At 67.1% G+C, this 17,620-nt stretch overlaps 3 protein-coding genes across 6 annotated transcripts; 2 read left to right on the plus strand and 1 right to left on the minus strand.

Annotated features, from left to right (window-relative positions):
* Positions 1-363: 363 nt before the first annotated feature.
* On the minus strand, positions 364-4,634 carry ATRAID (all-trans retinoic acid induced differentiation factor). Of its 2 annotated transcripts, none has more exons than XM_083858353.1 (7): positions 4,395-4,634; positions 3,142-3,212; positions 2,416-2,487; positions 1,665-1,736; positions 1,472-1,593; positions 651-751; positions 364-554 (listed from the first exon to the last, which is right to left on the minus strand). In XM_083858353.1, exons 1-7 carry the CDS (start codon positions 4,476-4,478, stop codon positions 450-452), a joined length of 627 nt encoding a protein of 208 aa, XP_083714479.1. In that variant the 5' UTR covers positions 4,479-4,634; the 3' UTR covers positions 364-449. The 2 variants fall into 2 exon arrangements, with proteins under 2 accessions (XP_083714479.1, XP_083714478.1); XM_083858352.1 differs by having other exon boundaries at positions 3,142-3,272; positions 4,395-4,633.
* Positions 4,635-4,707: 73 nt separating this feature from the next.
* Positions 4,708-10,966, plus strand: SLC5A6 (solute carrier family 5 member 6). Of its 2 annotated transcripts, XM_083857216.1 has the most exons (16): positions 4,708-4,734; positions 7,201-7,655; positions 7,742-7,807; positions 7,910-7,961; positions 8,041-8,108; positions 8,205-8,359; positions 8,547-8,687; positions 8,773-8,902; positions 8,971-9,059; positions 9,131-9,243; positions 9,338-9,405; positions 9,610-9,696; positions 9,810-9,994; positions 10,077-10,180; positions 10,247-10,368; positions 10,467-10,966. In XM_083857216.1, exons 2-16 carry the CDS (start codon positions 7,326-7,328, stop codon positions 10,617-10,619), a joined length of 1,863 nt encoding a protein of 620 aa, XP_083713342.1. In that variant the 5' UTR covers positions 4,708-4,734; positions 7,201-7,325; the 3' UTR covers positions 10,620-10,966. The 2 variants fall into 2 exon arrangements, with proteins under 2 accessions (XP_083713342.1, XP_083713341.1); XM_083857215.1 differs by lacking the exon at positions 4,708-4,734 and having other exon boundaries at positions 7,118-7,655.
* Positions 10,967-11,791: 825 nt separating this feature from the next.
* Positions 11,792-17,100, plus strand: PREB (prolactin regulatory element binding). Of its 2 annotated transcripts, none has more exons than XM_083858590.1 (9): positions 11,792-12,013; positions 12,150-12,342; positions 13,642-13,865; positions 15,026-15,106; positions 15,179-15,306; positions 16,079-16,252; positions 16,323-16,395; positions 16,472-16,631; positions 16,716-17,100. In XM_083858590.1, exons 1-9 carry the CDS (start codon positions 11,879-11,881, stop codon positions 16,808-16,810), a joined length of 1,263 nt encoding a protein of 420 aa, XP_083714716.1. In that variant the 5' UTR covers positions 11,792-11,878; the 3' UTR covers positions 16,811-17,100. The 2 variants fall into 2 exon arrangements, with proteins under 2 accessions (XP_083714716.1, XP_083714717.1); XM_083858591.1 differs by having other exon boundaries at positions 15,182-15,306.
* Positions 17,101-17,620: the final 520 nt, after the last annotated feature.

Here is a 17,620-nt window from a genome sequence, read left to right on the forward strand (position 1 = left end):
CCCCTGCGATTTCCCCAAATGCGGGAAACTCGACTGCATAATTTGTGGTAGTGGGGGACTGCGTTCGCGCTCTCCCCTGGTTTGTTGTGGTTAAAGATAGATCAAAGCCGACTTTCCCTGTTCGTTTTGCTGCGAAGATTAATTACTAAGCAAATTTTCAATAAAAGCCTTGCTGATTCCCGGTCAGACCCTGTTGCTCAGGGACAGGGTCAGGTGCAGATGTTCCTCTTTCTCTGCTCTGGCCGCTCCCGCAGCCAAACAGGGGAATTTCCCAGCCAGGGGAATTGTGGAACCTCCTCCCGTGGGTTCTACCAATCCCCCACCCTTCCCTTTCCCCGGGAAGGAACCAGACGGACACACAGCTGAGAACCTGCAGCTTTATTGACGCTGAGAACCTCCCAGGCTCCTGCACAGAGCTCCCAGCCCTGCCCTGCCCTGCCCTGCCCCGCTCAGGGGCTCTTGGCTTTCCTCCGCTGGGTCCCCCAGAGCAGCAGGGACAGGGACACGGTGGCAGAGCCCAGGATTCCTCCAAAGAGAAGCGTCGGGAAGGTGCCCTGTGAGAGACCAGGAGGGATCATCCCTGCTCCCTGCAGCCCCTGCAGATCCAGGGCACAGCCAGGGAGAGGCTCAGGCAGCCCCACTGAACTCACCTCCCGCAGGCACTTGTAGCCGTGGAAGGGATCCCTGCAGAGGCACTGGGTGAGGCCGGGGCCGGCGGGGGCACACACAGAGTTCTCAGGGCATGGCCAGGCTGGCAGGGCAGAGCAGAGCAGGGGTCAGGGGCCGAGACCAGACCCCACTGCCAGCCCGGTGTAGTGGTGTGGGTTTGGTTTTATCACTTTTATGGATGTATTTGTTCCTTGTATTAAGTTCATTTTTATAAGTTATAATGGTTTGCCCCATGTTCCACCCTCATTGGTTTCACCCCAACCCCAGTTATGTGTCAGTCAGAAGTTTTCCAGCCCCTGGGCCTTGTCTGTCACTTTGGGGTCTCTCCCAAAAGTCTGGAAAGTTCCAGTGAGGACCCCAAGTGATGGGACAAGACTTCAGCTGTCTCCCCACCCGAGTTATTGATTTGTCACACTGTGTGTCATTTACCTGCAGAGCCAGACCCCCTTGGGCCCTGATTTGTCCCCAGTTAAACCCATCCCTGAGTTCCTCCCCCAATAAAAGGTGTTATATTTTATTTTTTCCCTTATTTTTCTTCCCCCGCTGCTTCTGCTGAGGGGTGTCTGCTGGGGCAGATAAATAAATAAATGATGAATAAAGCCAGCAGTTAACCCAGAACAGCCTCCTCTTTTCTCCTGCTGTCGCTGCTTCACTCCTTTGGGCAAGACAAGGACTCCCAGGGGTCAGTGAGGTTCATCCTGCTCCCAAACCCTTCCCTGTGGAGGTGTCAGGGCTGGCCCAGGCAGAGACAAGACACCTCTACAGCCCCACGTCACCCCCAGGTGACAGTCGCCCCCCGTACCCAGCTCCACAGAGGTGTTGCAGGGGTTCCTCTGGCCCTGGCACAGGCGGCTGCTCCCGTCCAGGGTCACGTCCTGCCAGGCTTCACTCCCCCCTGGACACTCCAGGGCCGGGGGCACCGCGCTGGGGACAGAGCTCAGCACCAGCACAGCCACAGCACAGCCACCCCCGGCCCTGCCTGCCCCAGCACTCACAGGCTCTGCAGGTGGGTGAAGCCCAGGAAGGAATCGCTGGGGAGAGTCGTCAGGGGGTTCTCAGTCAAGTCCCTGTGAGGACACGGAGCTTCAGTGCCATCCTAGCAGGCACTGGGGGTACCCCTGGCACCTCACTGAGCCTCAGGTACCCCCCAGGCACCCCCAGCCCCCCCGAGGCCCTGGGAGTGCAGCCCTGCAGGCAGGGAGGGCTCAAAGGTCTCTGCAGAGCTGCTGCTTGGTCATTAACAAAAGCACTGAGGAGCTGAGGTGTCATGGTGCCCCGGGGGCCACCACGGCCCAGTGCCCTGCCTGTGCCTGTGCAAATGAGTCACCTCCCTGACTCCTGTCTGTCCAACCTGGGGGTGAGGACACTCTGTGGGACTGTGGCAAAAGCCAAAACGTGACAATGTGCTCAACTCTCACCTGCCAGCGCAGGCCCCCACTTTGTCCTGTGACAAAGCTCTTCATGACAGAATTCCAGAAGGATCTGTCCCATGCTGGCACTGGGCACAGGGGTGAGGCTGCCTGGTCAGATAAACCCCAGGGCTGCCCGTTTAAAAATGAGTGTGGTTTTCATTTATTCAGCTACCTGAATAAATGGACTGATAACGTAACACCAGCCAGGAGAGCAGAGAGTCCCTGGGAGCAGTGCTGGCCTGGGCCCACGGGAATGTCCCACCAAAGCTGCCCCAGCCCCTCTCCCAGCCCAGCCCAGCTCTTTGCAGGGGCCAGAGGGGCCTGGGGAACTCACAGGACGATGGCAGTGGTGGCCTCGGCCAGTCCCGGGGGCACATCGTGCAGGGAGCAGTTGCTCAGGTCCAGCCTGGGGAGGGGCAGTGGTTGGGGGAGAAGTACCTTGTCTGTCCCCACACTTTCCCTGTGACCCCCCCAGCCCCCACCTTGGCCCCTGCCTGTACCTGGTGCCCCCAAACCACCCCCCAGGAGGCTCCATCCAGGTATTCCCCAGCCCTGCCACCCCCTGTGAGCCCAAACCCATTCCCCAGCCCTGCCACCCCAAAAACCCATTCCCCAGCCCTGCCACCCCCTGTGAACCCCAAACCCCAATTCCCCACCCCTGCCACTCCCCTGTGAACCCCAAACCCATTCCCCAGCCCTGCCACCCCCCTGTGAACCCCAAACCCATTCCCCAGCCCTGCCACCCCCTGTGAACCCAAACCCCATTCCCCAGCCCTGCCACCCCCTGTGAACCCAAACCCCATTCCCCAGCCCTGCCACCCCAAAAACCCATTCCCCAGCCCTGCCACTCCCCTGTGAGCCCCAAACACCCATTCCCCAGCCCTGCCACTCCCCTGTGAACCCAAACCCATTCCCCAGCCGTGCCACCCCCCTGTGAGCCCAAACCCCATCCTGGCACCCTCCATCCCCCGAGCACCCCCATCCCATGGCCCCAGACCCCCCCAGCACCCCAGATCCGCTCCCAGCCTGTCCCATCCCGTCCCCCCCGGGCCCCCTGTACCCCACAATCCGCCCCGGGGTGGGGCCCCTCTCCCGGCAGCAGCGCCCGTCGCTCTGGGTGTGGGGCCGGGACTGGCAGAGCCGGGACACGAGGGAGGCGTTCCGGGGCGGCCCCGGGCACAGCCCGCACACCTGCACAGGTAACCCCGGTACCCCCGCACAGGGACAAACCCCCTCGGCTTTAGGAGTTCCCTGAGACCCGAGACCGCCCAGCCCCACCTGGGGACACCCAGGGACACCCCCTGACCTGGGGACACCCTGACCTGGGGACACTCCCTTGACTTGGGGACACCCCTGACCTGGGGACAACCCCCTGACCTGGGGACACCCCCTGACCTGGGGACAACCCCCTGACCTGGGGACACCCCCGACCTGGGGACACCCCTGACCTGGGGACACCCCCTGACCTGGGGACACCCCCCTGACCTGGGGACACCCCCTGACCTGGGGACATCCCCCCAAACCTGGGGCCACCCCTGACCTGGGGACACCCCCCTGACCTGGGGACACCCCCTGACCTGGGGACATCCCCCCAAACCTGGGGCCACCCCTGACCTGGGGACACCCCCTGACCTGGGGACACCCCTGACCTGGGGACACCCCTGACCTGGGGACACTCCCTGACCTGGGGACACCCCTGACCTGGGGACACCCCTGACCTGGGGACACCCCCCTGACCTGGGGACACTCCCTGACCTGGGGACACCCCTGACCTGGGGACACCCCCCTGACCTGGGGACACCCCTGACCTGGGGACACCCCTGACCTGGGGACACCCCCGGGACACCCCCCCTGACCTGGGGACACCCAGGGACAGCCCTGACCTGGGGACAACCCCCTGACCTGGGGACACCCCCTGACCTGGGGACAGCCCTGACCTGGGGACACCCCCGGGACACCCCCCCTGACCTGGGGACACCCAGGGACACCCCTGACCTGGGGACACCCCCTGACCTGGGGACACCCCCCTGACCTGGGGACACCCCCCTGACCTGGGGACAACCCCCTGACCTGGGGACAGCCCCCCAAACCTGGGGCCACCCCTGACCTGGGGACACCCCCTGACCTGGGGACACCCCTGACCTGGGGACACCTCCCTGACCTGGGGACACCCCCCTGACCTGGGGGGACACCCCCCTGACCTGGGTCCCACCGCCCCCCGTTTCCCCGGGCCCTCCCTGACCCCTCTCCCCCCCCGCCCCTCCGCCCACCGGAGCCCCCCGTTCTCTGCCCGGTTGTTCCCCCGTTTCTCACCGGGACCCCTCGGGCATCCCGCGGCATCAGGAGCATCATCACCATCATCATCATCATCATCGCGCTCCCGCCCACCGGGAGCATCCCCGCGGGCAAAGGGGGGGCAGGGGGTGGTCCCCGCTCTCCCCCTCCCTCTCCCTGCACCGGGCGCGCCCTGAACCCGAACGGGACCCCCGGGCACCGGGCACGGGCACCGGGGACGGACAGAAACCCCCCGGAACCCGCCGCGGCGCCGCCAGAGGCGCGGAAGAGGCGCCGGGAGCGGCTCCGCCCGCTCGGGCGTCATCCCGGCGCGCCCCCGCCGCGGCCGCACATGGGGACAGCGGGAGCGCTCCCGCCGGTGAGTGTCACACCGGGCCCGGGCAAGGTCACCGCCGCGCCACCGGGCCACCGGGGCACCGGGGACACGGGGGACACGGGGGACACGGGGGACACAGGGGACACGGGGGACACGGGGGACACGGGGGACACGGGGGACACAGGGGACACGGGGGACACGGGGGACACGGGGGACACGGGGGACACAGGGGACACGGGGGACACCGGGGACACGGGGGACACGGGGGACACAGGGGACACGGGGGACACGGGGGATACAGGGGACACGGGGGACACGGGGGACACAGGGGATACAGGGGGTCCCTGCCGGGATGGGGGTACGGGGATGGACCGGGGAACGGGAGTAAAACCCGGGATGGGGATACTGGGGAAGGGGAGAGGAGATTGGGGTGGGGAACAGCGCGGGGAAAGAGAGGAGACCCGGGATGGGAGGGAGAGGGTTGGCTGGGGACAGCGGGGACAGGGAGAGGAGCCGTGTGTTGGGGACAGCGGGGACATTGGGGACACTGGGGACAGCAGGGAAGGGGAGTAGAGCCCCTCAGAGCCCCGGGATGGGGGGCAGAGGCTTGGCTGGGGACACCGGGGACAGGGAGAGGAGCCATGTGTTGGGGACAGCGGGGACAGGGAGAGGAGCCGTGTGTTGGGGACAGCGGGGACAGGGAGCAGAGCCATGTGTTGGGGACATTGGGGACAGGGAGCAGAGCCGTGTGTTGGGGACACCGGGGACAGGGAGCAGAGCCGTGTGTTGGGGACAGCGGGGACAGGGAGCAGAGCCGTGTGTTGGGGACAGCGGGGACAGGGAGCAGAGCCGTGTGTTGGGGACACCGGGGACAGGGAGCAGAGCCGTGTGTTGGGGACAGCGGGGACAGGGAGCAGAGCCGTGTGTTGGGGACACCGGGGACACCAGGGAAGGCAACGACAGGGGCAGCAGGTTCACCACATGGAGACACCCCAGGGCTGGGAGAGCTGAGTTTTGTGGGGGACACTCTGGGTGAGGGGGCAGCAGGGCTTGGGGTCACCGTGTGGTGACAATGTGGGGACACCAGGGCTGCAGGCAGCAGAGCCTCAGGGACACCGTGTGGGGCAGGGGAGCCTTGGGTTGGGGCCATCCAGGAGGCTGGGGCTGCCCTGTGCCCCTTGGAGACGGGTAATAACCCTCCATGTTTAGTCTGGATGGAGGAACGCGGGGAGCGACCTTGGACCCTGGCCATGAGCTGCCTGCCCGTGTCCTGCTCAGGGCCAGGCTCAGATCTGCCCTCTCACCCCATTCCCCACCCCACACTGCTCCCAGCCCTGTGCCAGCCCAGCCGCCCCCGGCCCCACGGCAGACAGGCCCGGGCAGGCTGGGCCAGGGGGGGCTCAGCCTAATCCCACCCAACCTTCCCCAGGCGAGCATTCCTGCAGGGATCACAATGGGATCGTGGTGGGCACTGTGCCACTCCCCAGCCCAGACTTGTCCTCCCTGTGCCCTTAACCCTCCCCTGTTGAGTCCCCTGCAGCCTGCACCCCCTCCCAGGCCAGGAACGGGGGTCCCCACAGCCCTGTGGCACCTGCTGCTCCCAGGTCCCTGCAGCCACAGTCCTCTGGATGTGGGGACTGCCCAGCTGTCCCCTCCTGTCCCCCTGGCTGGAGCCAGGGCAGGGGCACAGGGAGATCCCTGTGAGCAGGGTCAGGGTGCAGAGGCAGTGGGTGCTCAGGTGTCTGCTCCACCTGGCTGGTGCCCAGAATCCCTGAGGCTGCCAGCTCCCCTCTGTCCATCCCTGGCCGTGCAGGGTGTGTGGTGTGGAGCTCACCCTGCCCAGTTTCTGCATCCTGGGACAAGGGTGTGGGGCTCCTCCTGTGCCCTCCCCAGCCCCTTCCATGTGTTCTGCAGGTCCAGGGGCTGCTGGTGGGGCAGATTCTGGTGCAGCAGCACAGCCCTGGCTGTGCTGTGCAGGTCCCAGGGCAGTTTTGCTGGGCTTGGCCAAGCTCTTGCACTGGGGGCTGTTTCGACAGGGCTGTGGGTGCTGGAGGGGTTGGGCTGGGCTCACTCTGGTGCTGGTGGGACCGGTGCTGCCGGGTTTGGTGGGGCTGTGCAATGCTGGGGGGAGGCTGGGCCAGGCTGGGTTTGGCTCGGGTGGGACCGGCACTGTTCAGCTCCAGGGGGGGTCTTGTTGGGTTTGGCTCAGGTGGGACTGGGGCCGTCCCGCACCGGAGGCAGCTCTGTTGGGTTTGGCCAGTTCTTCCAGGATAGCTGGTGCCGCTGCTGCGGGGGGCCTGGGTGGGATTGTTTTTGCAGCCATTGTCTTGGTGCTCTTTGAAGACTCTCCAGTTTCCTTCAGTGGGGCAGGTGGGGCGGCCCGGGGGTGGCCCAGCCCAGAGGGAGGAGGAGGAGGATCTGGCCGTTCCCCCCCGCCCTGCTCTGGGTCCTTGAGGCTGAGACAGAGCGAGCGAAGGTCCCTGCAGCACTGACACGTCTCTCCTGCAGCTGCCAGGGCCGGGCTGATGCTGCTCAGGACGCTGTGCCGGGGTCAGGCGTGCCCATGAGGCAGACAGGGCGGCTGGGCAGTGCTGGTGGCACCGGCGGGGCAGTGGTGAAGGGACACACTCGCCATGGAGTTCACGGCCATCGACTACACCATCTTCGCTCTGCTGCTGGTGCTGTCCTCGGCCATCGGGCTCTTCTACGCCCTGAGCGGCGACCGGCAGCGCACGGTGCAGGAGTTCCTGCTGGCCAACCGTGACATGAGCTGCCTGCCCGTGGCCCTGTCCCTGCTGGCCTCCTTCCAGTCGGCCGTGGCCATCCTGGGTGTGCCGGCCGAGATCTACCGCTTCGGCACCGAGTACTGGTTCCTCGGCTGCTCCTATTTCCTGGGGCTGCTCATCCCAGCCCACATCTTCATCCCCGTCTTCTACCGCCTGCACATCACCAGCACCTATGAGGTGAGAGAGGGGGCACACAGGGGGTGCAGGGGCTGTGGGGACTGCACAGGACCCTGCAGTCAGACCCCTGACCTCCCTCCTTGCAGTACTTCGAGCTGCGCTTCAACAAGACGGTGCGAGTCTTTGGCACTGTCACCTTCATCTTCCAAATGGTGAGTGGAGCCTTGGAGGAGGGGGCTGTGGGGTTTGGTGTGCAGAGTTTGGGGGATTTGGGGGACTGGGCGTGGCTCAGCACTGCTGTCCCCTCCCCGCAGGTCATCTACATGGGAGTGGTGCTCTACGCACCTGCGCTGGCCCTCAACGCAGGTATGGTGAGGGCAGGTGGGGGGAGCCAGGCCTGGAGGCCGCTGCCCTTCACCCCATTAACGTCCTCTGGCACTTCCAGTGACGGGCTTTGACCTCTGGAGCGCGGTGCTGACCATAGGGCTGGTGTGCACGCTCTACACTACCCTGGTGAGTCCCTGCTGCCGCGGGTGCCCCGTGCCCTGCCCCGTGCCCTGCCTGGGCGAGCACTGTGAGCCTGTGGTGACGGGCCTCGTGTGTCCCCAGGGTGGGCTGAAGGCCGTCATCTGGACAGATGTGTTCCAGACGCTGGTGATGCTGGCGGGGCAGGTTGCCGTCATCGCGGTGGGCGCATGGCGGGTGGGGGGCATGGCCCGTGTCTGGCATGTGGCTGAGCAGGAGGGCAAGATCTCCGGCATTGAGTGAGTGATCATCTCCCGGGACCCCTCTGTCGTGCTGTGGGGGCGCTTAGGGCAGCCTGGGGTGGGGGGATAAGGACCCTGGTGTGGTGTGGTGTGGTGTGGTGGTCCATCCCTGTTACCCTCTTTCCCATGGGGTATGGGGTGGCAGTGAGGATTGTCACTGTGACTCCCCTGATGCTCCCCACAGCCTGGACCCCAACCCCCTGGAGCGTCACACCTTCTGGTCGCTGGCCGTGGGTGGGATCTTCATGATGCTGTCGCTGTACGGGGTGAACCAGGCGCAGGTGCAGCGCTACCTCAGCGCCCGCAGCGAGCGGGAGGCCAAGCTGTGAGTGGGGCTGGGGGTTCCCCGCAGCTGGGACGGGCTCCCCCACTGCCAATGCCTACGTCTGACACCCCCACGGCGCCCGCAGCTCCTGCTACGCCGTGTTCCCCTGCCAGCAGATCGTGCTGTGCCTCAGCTGCCTCACCGGCCTCGTCATGTTCGTCTATGACCGGGAGCACCCGCTGACACCCGGCCAGCGCCCTGCCTCCTATGACCAGGTGGGTTAAAACCTCCCTCCTCCCGTGTCCCCTGCTGCCACAACCCCTGAACTGACCTCCTGCCACAGCTGGTGCTGTTCTTCGTGATGGACGTGCTGCAGGACCTGCCGGGGCTGCCCGGGCTCTTTGTCGCCTGCCTCTTCAGCGGTGCCCTCAGGTGAGTGGTGGCCCTGGGATGGGGGTTTGGGTGTTCTGGCCAAGCCCCCTCCTGCTCCCTCTCCTCCCCAGCACCATCTCCTCTGCCTTCAACTCCCTGGCCACGGTGACCATGGAGGACCTGGTACGGCCGCTCTTCCCCGGGCTGTCGGAGTCGCGGGCCACGCTGGTCTCCAAGCTGCTGGGTGAGCAGATAGGGGGTGGCCAGGGGGGCTACCGTGGGGCTGGCACGGTGGGGGGGTCCCCAGCACCACCGTGACACCCCCCTCCCCTCCCCAGCTTTTGGTTACGGGCTGCTGTGCCTGGGGATGGCGTATGTGTCCTCCATGCTGGGACCTGTGCTGCAGGTAGGTGTGGGGCTGGGGGGCCCTTGGCTCTGGCACCCCAAATGGGGTGAGGGACCCTGGCTCTGGCACCCCAAATGGGGTGAGGGACTCTGGCTCTGGCACCCCAAATGGGGTGAGGGACCCCTGGCTCTGGCACCCCAAACGGGGTGAGGACCCCGGGCTCTGGCACCCCCAGGGCTGGTGCTGAAGGCCGTGTCTCTGCAGGCAGCCATCAGCATCTTCGGCATGGTGGGGGGTCCACTCCTGGGGCTCTTCTGCCTCGGCATGTTCTTCCCCTGCGCCAACCCCACAGTGAGTGTCCCCTGACCCCGTCAGTGTCCCCAGCCCCGTGTGGGTGTGTGGGGAGGTGTGGGGCACCCTGAGTCCAGAGCAGGGCCAGTGCCCTTCTTTGTCCCCTGTCCCAGGGAGCCGTCGTGGGGCTGCTGGCCGGACTGGCCATGGCCTTCTGGATAGGCATCGGCAGCTTCCTGAATAGCACTGGAGGGGCCCAGGGGGTCCCCACAGCCAACAGCACAGCACTCCCCACTGTGGGCAACCTCAGCACTGTCCTGGCCACCACCCTACCGCCCCCCACATCAGTACCTCCAAGGTGAGTGGGGCGGGGGGCTCAGGGCTGGGGGTGCAGGGTGTGGGGTGCTGCCCCACACAGCTCCTGACCCCATATCCCCCAGCCCCACGGGGCTGCAGCGCTTCTACAGCCTCTCCTACATGTGGTACAGCGCCCACAACTCCACTACTGTCATCGTGGTGGGGGTCCTGGTCAGCCTGCTCACCGGTGAGTGTGGGGTGCTGGGGGGGTCTCCATGATCCCCCTGCCCCACTCACGGCCCTGCACCCCCAGGCCCCACGCCGGCAGCGGCTCTGGACCCCTGCACCATCTCCCCCGTGGTGCCAAAGCTGCTCTGCTGCCTGCCCCCCAAAATCCGGCGGTGGTTGTGCTGCGGGGGAGTCGACCCCACCCAGGTGAGGGACAGACTCTTGGTACTCCAGGGGAGAGGGGCACAAGGGGTACCCCCTGCTGCCTCCCCTGTGCCTTCCCTGCCCCTGCTCTGTCCCCACAGGTCCTCAGCCACACGGACACCACGGAGAAAAGCAACAGGGTGCCCAATGGCCTGTCCCCTCCTGTCCCCGAGACGCTGGGGGAGGAGGAAGGACAGGGCTACATCCGCAGTGACGGTGCCCCCATCTGTGCCGTGCAGGAAACCTCCTTCTGATGCCCCCAGCACGGGGGGTCATGGCTACTCCTCTCTGTCAGGGGCTTCAAGCCCTGGTGGGAGATCCACAGACAGCTGGGGAGAGCCCAATAACAGGCAGTGGGGTCTCTGTGAGGAGACTGAGGTCTGCCCCTGCAGGGGGCTCTGGGACCATGGGTGGGGGAGGTTGGAGCCGTGCCCCCTCTCCAGGCCGGGACATTGTCTGGTAGCCCTGGCCCAGCCATGTGCCTTACACAGTGCTCCAGGACCGGGGGCTGCCCGCACTGCTCAGGGTGCCCAGAGCCCCCGCAGCCCCCGTTACGTGTCTTTGTGTTTGGTGTTCCCTCAATAAATGGTTCTGGAGCACAGCTCTTGGAGGGTCCCCAGGAACAGCCCACCCACTCCCTGCTGTAGGCCAGGACCCCCAGCTCCCCCAGCAGTGGGCTGGCTGTCCCTACTGTCCCCCAGAAGAGAACCCCTGTCACCCCATGCGGTGAGTGGGGTGTCTCCCCTGTCCTCCAGGAGCCCGCGGGGCACAGGACACAGCCACCTCCCCAAACACTGGGTTATTCCACAGGTGCCCCCCATTTTTCCCATCAGTGGGGTCCCCATGGAGCTGCAGCCCCGCCGCCTCCCCAGGTGTGGGGGGGGCTCACTATCCCCCCAGGAACCGCCATTGCCCCAAGCGCTGCGGTGTCCCCGGTGTCGCACACGGGGCCGAGGACTCTGATTCCCCCCTGGAATCTCCCCTGGAATGCCCCCGAGCCCCGGAGCGCCCCCGGTGCACCACGGCACCACGTGGCCTCTGGGGCACGCCCATCGCGCGCGCGGTTGGCCACGCCCCTCACACTCGATTGGCCAATCCCATCTCGCCCCCAGTTGACCACGCCCATCTCGCATCGGTTGACCACGCTCGTCTCTCCCGATTGGCTACACCCCCGCGCCCGCTTGACCACGCCCCTCACCCCCGATTGGCCCCTGCCATCGCGTCCTGTTGACCACACCCCCGCGCCCAGTTGGCCACGCCTATCTCGTCCGATTGGCCACTCCCATCTCGCCCCCGGTTGGCCACGCCCCTCGCGCCCTGTTGGCCTTGCCCCTCTCGCCCCCATTGGCCACGCCCCTCGCGCCCTGTTGGCCACACGCCCTGGTTGACCACGCCCCTCGCGCCCGTTTGGCCACACCCCCGCGCCCGATTGGCCACGCCCCCCAGCGGGCGATGGGGCCGTGACGCCACGGCGCGCTGAGGTCACGGCGCACTGTGACGTCACGCCGCTGTCATGGCGCCCCGGCGTCCCGCCGAGCTGTACCGGGCGCCGTTCCCGCTCTACACCGTCCGCCTGCACCCGCGGCGGCCCCTCGCCATCACCGCCGGCGGAGGGGGCGCCGCCAAGACCGGCATCCGCAATGGCGTGGTGAGGGGCTATGGGGCTGAGAGAGGGGGCGAGCGGGAGGCCTGAAGGGCCTGAGGGGCCCGGGGGGTTTGGGGTGCCCGGTAAAGAGGCCCAGCCCCGGTTTCGCCGGCCCTGACCGAGCCCTCCCGCCCCGCAGCACTTCCTGCAGCTGGAGCAGATCGGGGGCCAGCTGAGCGCGTCGCTGCTGCACTGCCACGACACCGAGACCCGCGCCACCATGACCATGGCGCTGGCCGGGGACGTCATCGCGGCCGGGCAGGACAACAGCTGCCACATCCTGCGCTTCAGCCTGCGGGAGCCCGAGCCGCCCGCCGCCGCCGGCAAGGACGGTGAGACCCTTCACCGGGGGTCGGTGTGAGAGCCTTGTCCCCGTGTGTTTTGGGGATGGCGCTGGATTTCCTCTCCTGCCTGCCTTGGGTGCTGTGTGGAGGGATGGAGGGTGTTTTGGGGGTCAGGCATTCTCTGAATAACCCCATGCCTACCTTGCCCTGGATCCCCTTTCCCTTGCCTGCCTTGGGTGCCATGGGGCACAATGTGGGGGGCTGTGGGGTGCTTTGGAGTGGGGAACTGCCCTGAACCCCCTGCCTGCCTGTCCTGAACCGCCTTCTGTGTGCCTGCCCTGGGTGCCGTGGTGGGCTTTGGGGTTTGGACACTGCCCTGGGGGTCCCCTGTGCCCCCAGGTGCTGTGGCCTGTGTGTGGGGGGCTGTGGGGTGCTTTGGCTCTGGGGTACAGCTCTGCCCATCCTGGATCTTCCTCCTGGGTGCTGGAGGACAGGGAGCTGGGGGTCTGTGGGGTGGCTTTGGGATGGGCATTGCCCTGAACATCTTCATCTCTGTCACAGACCTGCCCCGTGTGTGCCCTGAACCCAAATCCCTGTGCCTGCCTGGGGTGCCATCGGGAGTTTTGGGGTTTGGACAGTCTTCTGGAACTCCCTGTACCCCCCAGTGCCTGTCCTGGGGTGCCGTGGGGAGTTTTGGGGTTAGACACTGTCCTGAAACCCCCCCCCAGACACCCCCAGGGCCTGCCCTGGGGTGCCATGGGGAGCACTCTGGGGATGGAAGCCCCCACTGCCTTGTGCCTGCCCTGAACCCTCCTGTGCCACCCCTCGGTGCTGTGGGGCAGGCTGGGGGGGGCTGTGGGGTGTTTTGGGTTTAGGGCACTGCCTTGAGCAGGTCTGTGGGGGGCTGTGGGGTGTTTTGGGTTTAGGGCCATGCCTCGGGCAGGTCTGTGGGGGCTGTGGGGTGTTTTGGGTTTGGGGCTGTGCCTCGGGCAGATCTGTGGGGGGTTGTGCAGTGTTTTGGGTTTGGGGCCGTGCCTCGGGCAGGCTGTGGGGGGGCTGTGCAGTGTTTTGGGTTTAGGGCCGTGCCTCGGGCAGGCTGTGGGGTGTTTTGGGTTTAGGGTCTTGCTGTGGGGGCTGTGGGGTGTTTTGGGTTTAGGGCCATGCCTCGGGCAGGCTGTGGGGGCTGTGGGGTGTTTTGGGTTTAGGGCCATGCCTCGGGCAGGCTGTGGGGGCTGTGGGGTGTTTTGGGTTTAGGGCCATGCCTCGGGCAGGCTGTGGGGGCTGTGGAGCGCTGTAGGTCAGGGCCCTGCCCCGTTCCCCCTGTGGCAGCCGTGTCCTGTCCCACAGGTGGTGGGGACAGGGACAAGGAGAAGGGCGTGCGGCGGCGGCGGGGCCCCGGGGGGGCGGCCCAGGGGAGCCCCCCGAGCCAGGCCCGTGAGGTAAAGGTGGAGAGCCTGCAGTGTGTGCGCACCGACACCAGCCCCGACGCCCTGCAGAAGGCTGTGAGCTTCAGCAGCGACGGAGCCCTGCTGGCCACCGGGGGGGCCGACGGCTTCCTGCGCCTCTGGGAGGTGGGCACGGGGGGCTGGGGGGCTCTGGGAGGTGGGCACGGGGGGCTGGGGGCCTCTGGGAGGTGGGCACGGGGGGCTGGGGGGCACCCAGGGGGCTGGGGGCCTCTGGGAGGTGAGCACGGGGGCTGGGGGGCACCCGGGGGGCTGGGGGGCTCTGGGAGGTGGGCACGGGGGGCTGGGGGGCTCTGAGAGGTGGGCACGGGGGGCTGGGGGGCACCTGGGGGGCACCCGGGGGGCTGGGTAGCACCCAGGGGTCTGGGGGGCACGAGGAAGCCGAGGTGGGCATGGGGGAGCCAGGGTGGGCACAGGGGGCTGGGTAGACATGGGAGAGCCGAGGAGGGGGGTGTGTGTGGGAGAATGGATGTGGGCACAGAGGGTTGAAGGCCAGGCTTGGGGGAGCCATGGTGGGCATGGGAGAGCCAGGCCAGGCAGAGTGGGCTGAGTGGACATGGAGGAGCTGAGGAGGGGTGTGTGTGTGTGGGAGAAAGGATGTGGGCACAGAGGGTTGAAGGCCAGGCTTGGGGGAGCCAGGGTGGGCAGGGGAAGCCAGGGCAGGCACAGGGAGCTGGATGGACATGGGGAAGCTGAGGAGGGGTGTGTGTGTGTGGTAAAGGATGTGGGCACAGAGGGTTGGAGGCCAGGCTTTAGGGAACCAGGGCAGGCACAGGGAACTGGGTGGACATGGAGGAGCCAAGGAGGGGTGTGTGTGTAGGGGAAAAGATGTGGATACAGGGGATTGAAGGCCAGGCTTGGGGGAGCCAGGGTGGGCACAGGGGGCTGGGTAGACATGGGGGAGTCAAGGAGGTGTGCGTGTGTGGGAGAATGGATGTGGGCACAGAGGGTTGAAGGCCAGGCTTGGGGCAGCCAGGGCAGGCACAGGGAGCTGGGTGGACGTGGGGGAGCTGAGGAGGGGTGTTTGTGTGTGGAAGAATGAATATGGGCACAGAGGATTGGAGGCCAGGCTTGGGGCAGCCAGGACAGGCACAGGGAGCTGGCTGACATGGAAGAGAGGTGGCTGTCACTGCTGTCCCGATGGCAGCACACGTTGGGCAGGGATGGGCAGCACCTCTGGTTACCTGGTGCTGCTCCCCCACACCTGCCCAGGACTGTGGCAGGGCCTTGGCCCGTGCCCAGTGCCCACTCCAGCTCTGCCCCTGCAGTTCCCCAGCATGAAGAAAACGTTGGAGTTCAAAGCCCACGACGGGGAGATTGAAGACATTGCGCTGGGCCCTGACAAAAAGGTGGGTGTCAAGTGGCTCCCCAGTTCCCTGGCCCTGCAGGAGAGCGGCCTCTGAGCCCTGTGCTGTGTGCAGCAGGTGGTGACAGCAGGGAGGGACTTCCAGTGCTGCGTGTGGCAGCAGGACCAGCTGGTGACAGGGCTGTGCTGGCACGAGAACCTGCCTGGCATCCCTGACAAGGCCTATCGCTACCAGGCCTGCCGGTGAGGGCTGGGGATGGGGCTGGGGGCAGATCAAAGGGCTGGGGGCAGACCAGAGGGCTGGGGGTGGGGCTGGGGGCAGATCAGAGGGCTGGGGGTGGGGCTGGGGGGGCGGATCAGAGGGCTGGGGGTGGGGCTGGGGGCAGATCAGAGGGCTGGGAGTGAGGCTGGGGATGGGGCTGGGGATGGGGCTGGGGGGCGGATCAGAGGGCTGGGGGTGGGGCTGGGGGCAGATCAGAGGGCTGGGGATGGGGCTGGGAATGGGGCTGGGGGGCAGATCAGAGGGCTGGGGATGGGGCTGGGAATGGGGCTGGGGGGCAGATCAGAGGGCTGGGGATGGGGCTGGGGGGCAGATCAGAGGGCTGGGGATGGGGCTGGGGGCAGATCAGAGGGCTGGGGTGGGCCACAGGGACTGGGTGGGGGGACAGGAAGGGGCGTTGGAGGTGGGGGGCAGATCAGAGGGCTGGGGATGGGGCTGGGGGGCAGATCAGAGGGCTGGGGATGGGGCTGGGGGCAGATCAGAGGGATGGGGCATGGGGCAGGGGGTGGGGAGGGGCTGTTGGGGCTGGGAATGGGCCACCCCTGCTCGCTGCCCTGTCACTTTTCCTGCTGGCTCTGTGGGAAGGGGTCTCCTGGGCTCTGCTGACATCTGTATGGGAAGGCAGCTGGGGCCAGGTGTGGATTGGGAAGGAGGTGGTGGTGAAGGGGTGCCTCCCACATTCCCCACACCCCCGTGCCCTGTGTCCCACACCCCTGTGCCCCTCTCCCCTCCCAGGTTCGGGGCAGTGGAGGACAACGCCGGGGCCCTGCGGCTCTACACGGTGCAGGTGCCCCACAAACGGGAGCGCCGGCCCCCGCCCTGCTACCTGACCAAGTGGGATGGCAAGAGCTTCCTGCCCCTGCTGACGCGGCCCTGCGGCTCCGAGGTGATCTCCTGCCTCTCCATCAGGTACCCCAGGGCCGGTGGGTGCGGGCTGGGGGCCGTGGCAGCTCCCACTCACTGCCTTCCCCCCTTGCAGTGACTCGGGCACCTTCCTGGGGCTGGGCACGGTGACGGGCTCCGTGGCCATCCACATCGCCTTCTCACTGCAGGTGAGCTGGGCCGGGGGTGTGTGGGGTGGCCCTGCTGGCCCCCCTACAGCCCCTCACCCCTCGTGTCCCCCCACAGAGACTGTACTACGTGAAGGAGGCCCACGGCATCGTGGTGACCGACGTGGCCTTTGTCCCCGAGAGCCGGCCCGGGCGGGAGCTGCTGGGGGGCCACGAGGCCGCCCTGCTCAGCGTGGCCGTGGACAGTCGCTGCAAGCTGCACCTGCTGCCCGCCCGCCGTACGTGCTGGGGGCTGCCCGCGGGGCTGGGACACCTCTGCCCCTCCTCTGGCAGCCTCCTGTCACCTCTCTCTGTCCCCACAGGCTCCCTCCCCGTCTGGCTGCTGCTGCTGCTTTGTGCCGGGCTCATCGTGGCCACCATCTTGCTGCTGCAGCTCGCCTTTCCAGGCTTCCTGTAGCCTCCCCTGGCACACCAGGAGGGACCCCCTGGCACCAGGAGCGACCCCAGAACCTCCCCCTACCCCACACACAGACTGTGAAGGAGATGAGGGACCAGCCCTGGCCCCGCTGTCCCCGCTGGCGCTCGGGGAGCAGATGTGGGTCCAGGGAGCCACGCTGGGCATTGTCCCTGTGGGACTGTGCTGGCGGCAGTGCAGGGCTGGCCCCGGGACAGGGGGGTCTCCTGCCCCAGGAGAAGAGGCTCCTGCTGGCCCCCCGCCCGCCCTGCTGCTGCCATTAAACTGGAGCATGAAGGCACAGTTGTCCATGAGTGCTGGGGGAGCGGGCCTGGGGCTGAGAGCATCGAGCTCTGGGGCAGTGTCTGCCCTCGGGGGCCTGTCTGTCTCTCTCCCTGTCTGTCTCTCTCCCTGTCTGTCTCTCTCCCTCTCTGTCTCTGTCCCTCTGTCCCTCTGTCTGTCTGTGTCACAGGGGCTGCCCGGGGCCAGCAGTGCCCGTGTGTACCGGCCCGGGCTCTCGGTGAAGCTGCTGGGGGGCCCCGGGGGTCGGTGACTTTGGGCTGCCCCGGGACCATGGGGGGCTTAGGGGGGGGGTCTCACCCCCCGGCGTGTCCCGCCCCTGCTGTGACCGCGCTGTGCCCCATCCCTGGGCCGGTTCAGAGGGGCCGGGTCCCGGTTTCCCCCGGTGCTGGCCCGAATTGCTGCTCCCCGCGGGCTGTGCAGGGCTGGGCAGGGCGGGGCAGGGCGGGGCCGCTCCCGGCTCCGGTGGCGGGGCCGAGACGTGTCGGCGACGTGGCCGCGGGGCGGGGCGGG

This window comes from Zosterops lateralis (genome assembly GCF_965231275.1).
Source record: "Zosterops lateralis genome assembly, chromosome: 3".
NCBI classification, from domain to species: Eukaryota; Metazoa; Chordata; class Aves; order Passeriformes; family Zosteropidae; genus Zosterops; species Zosterops lateralis.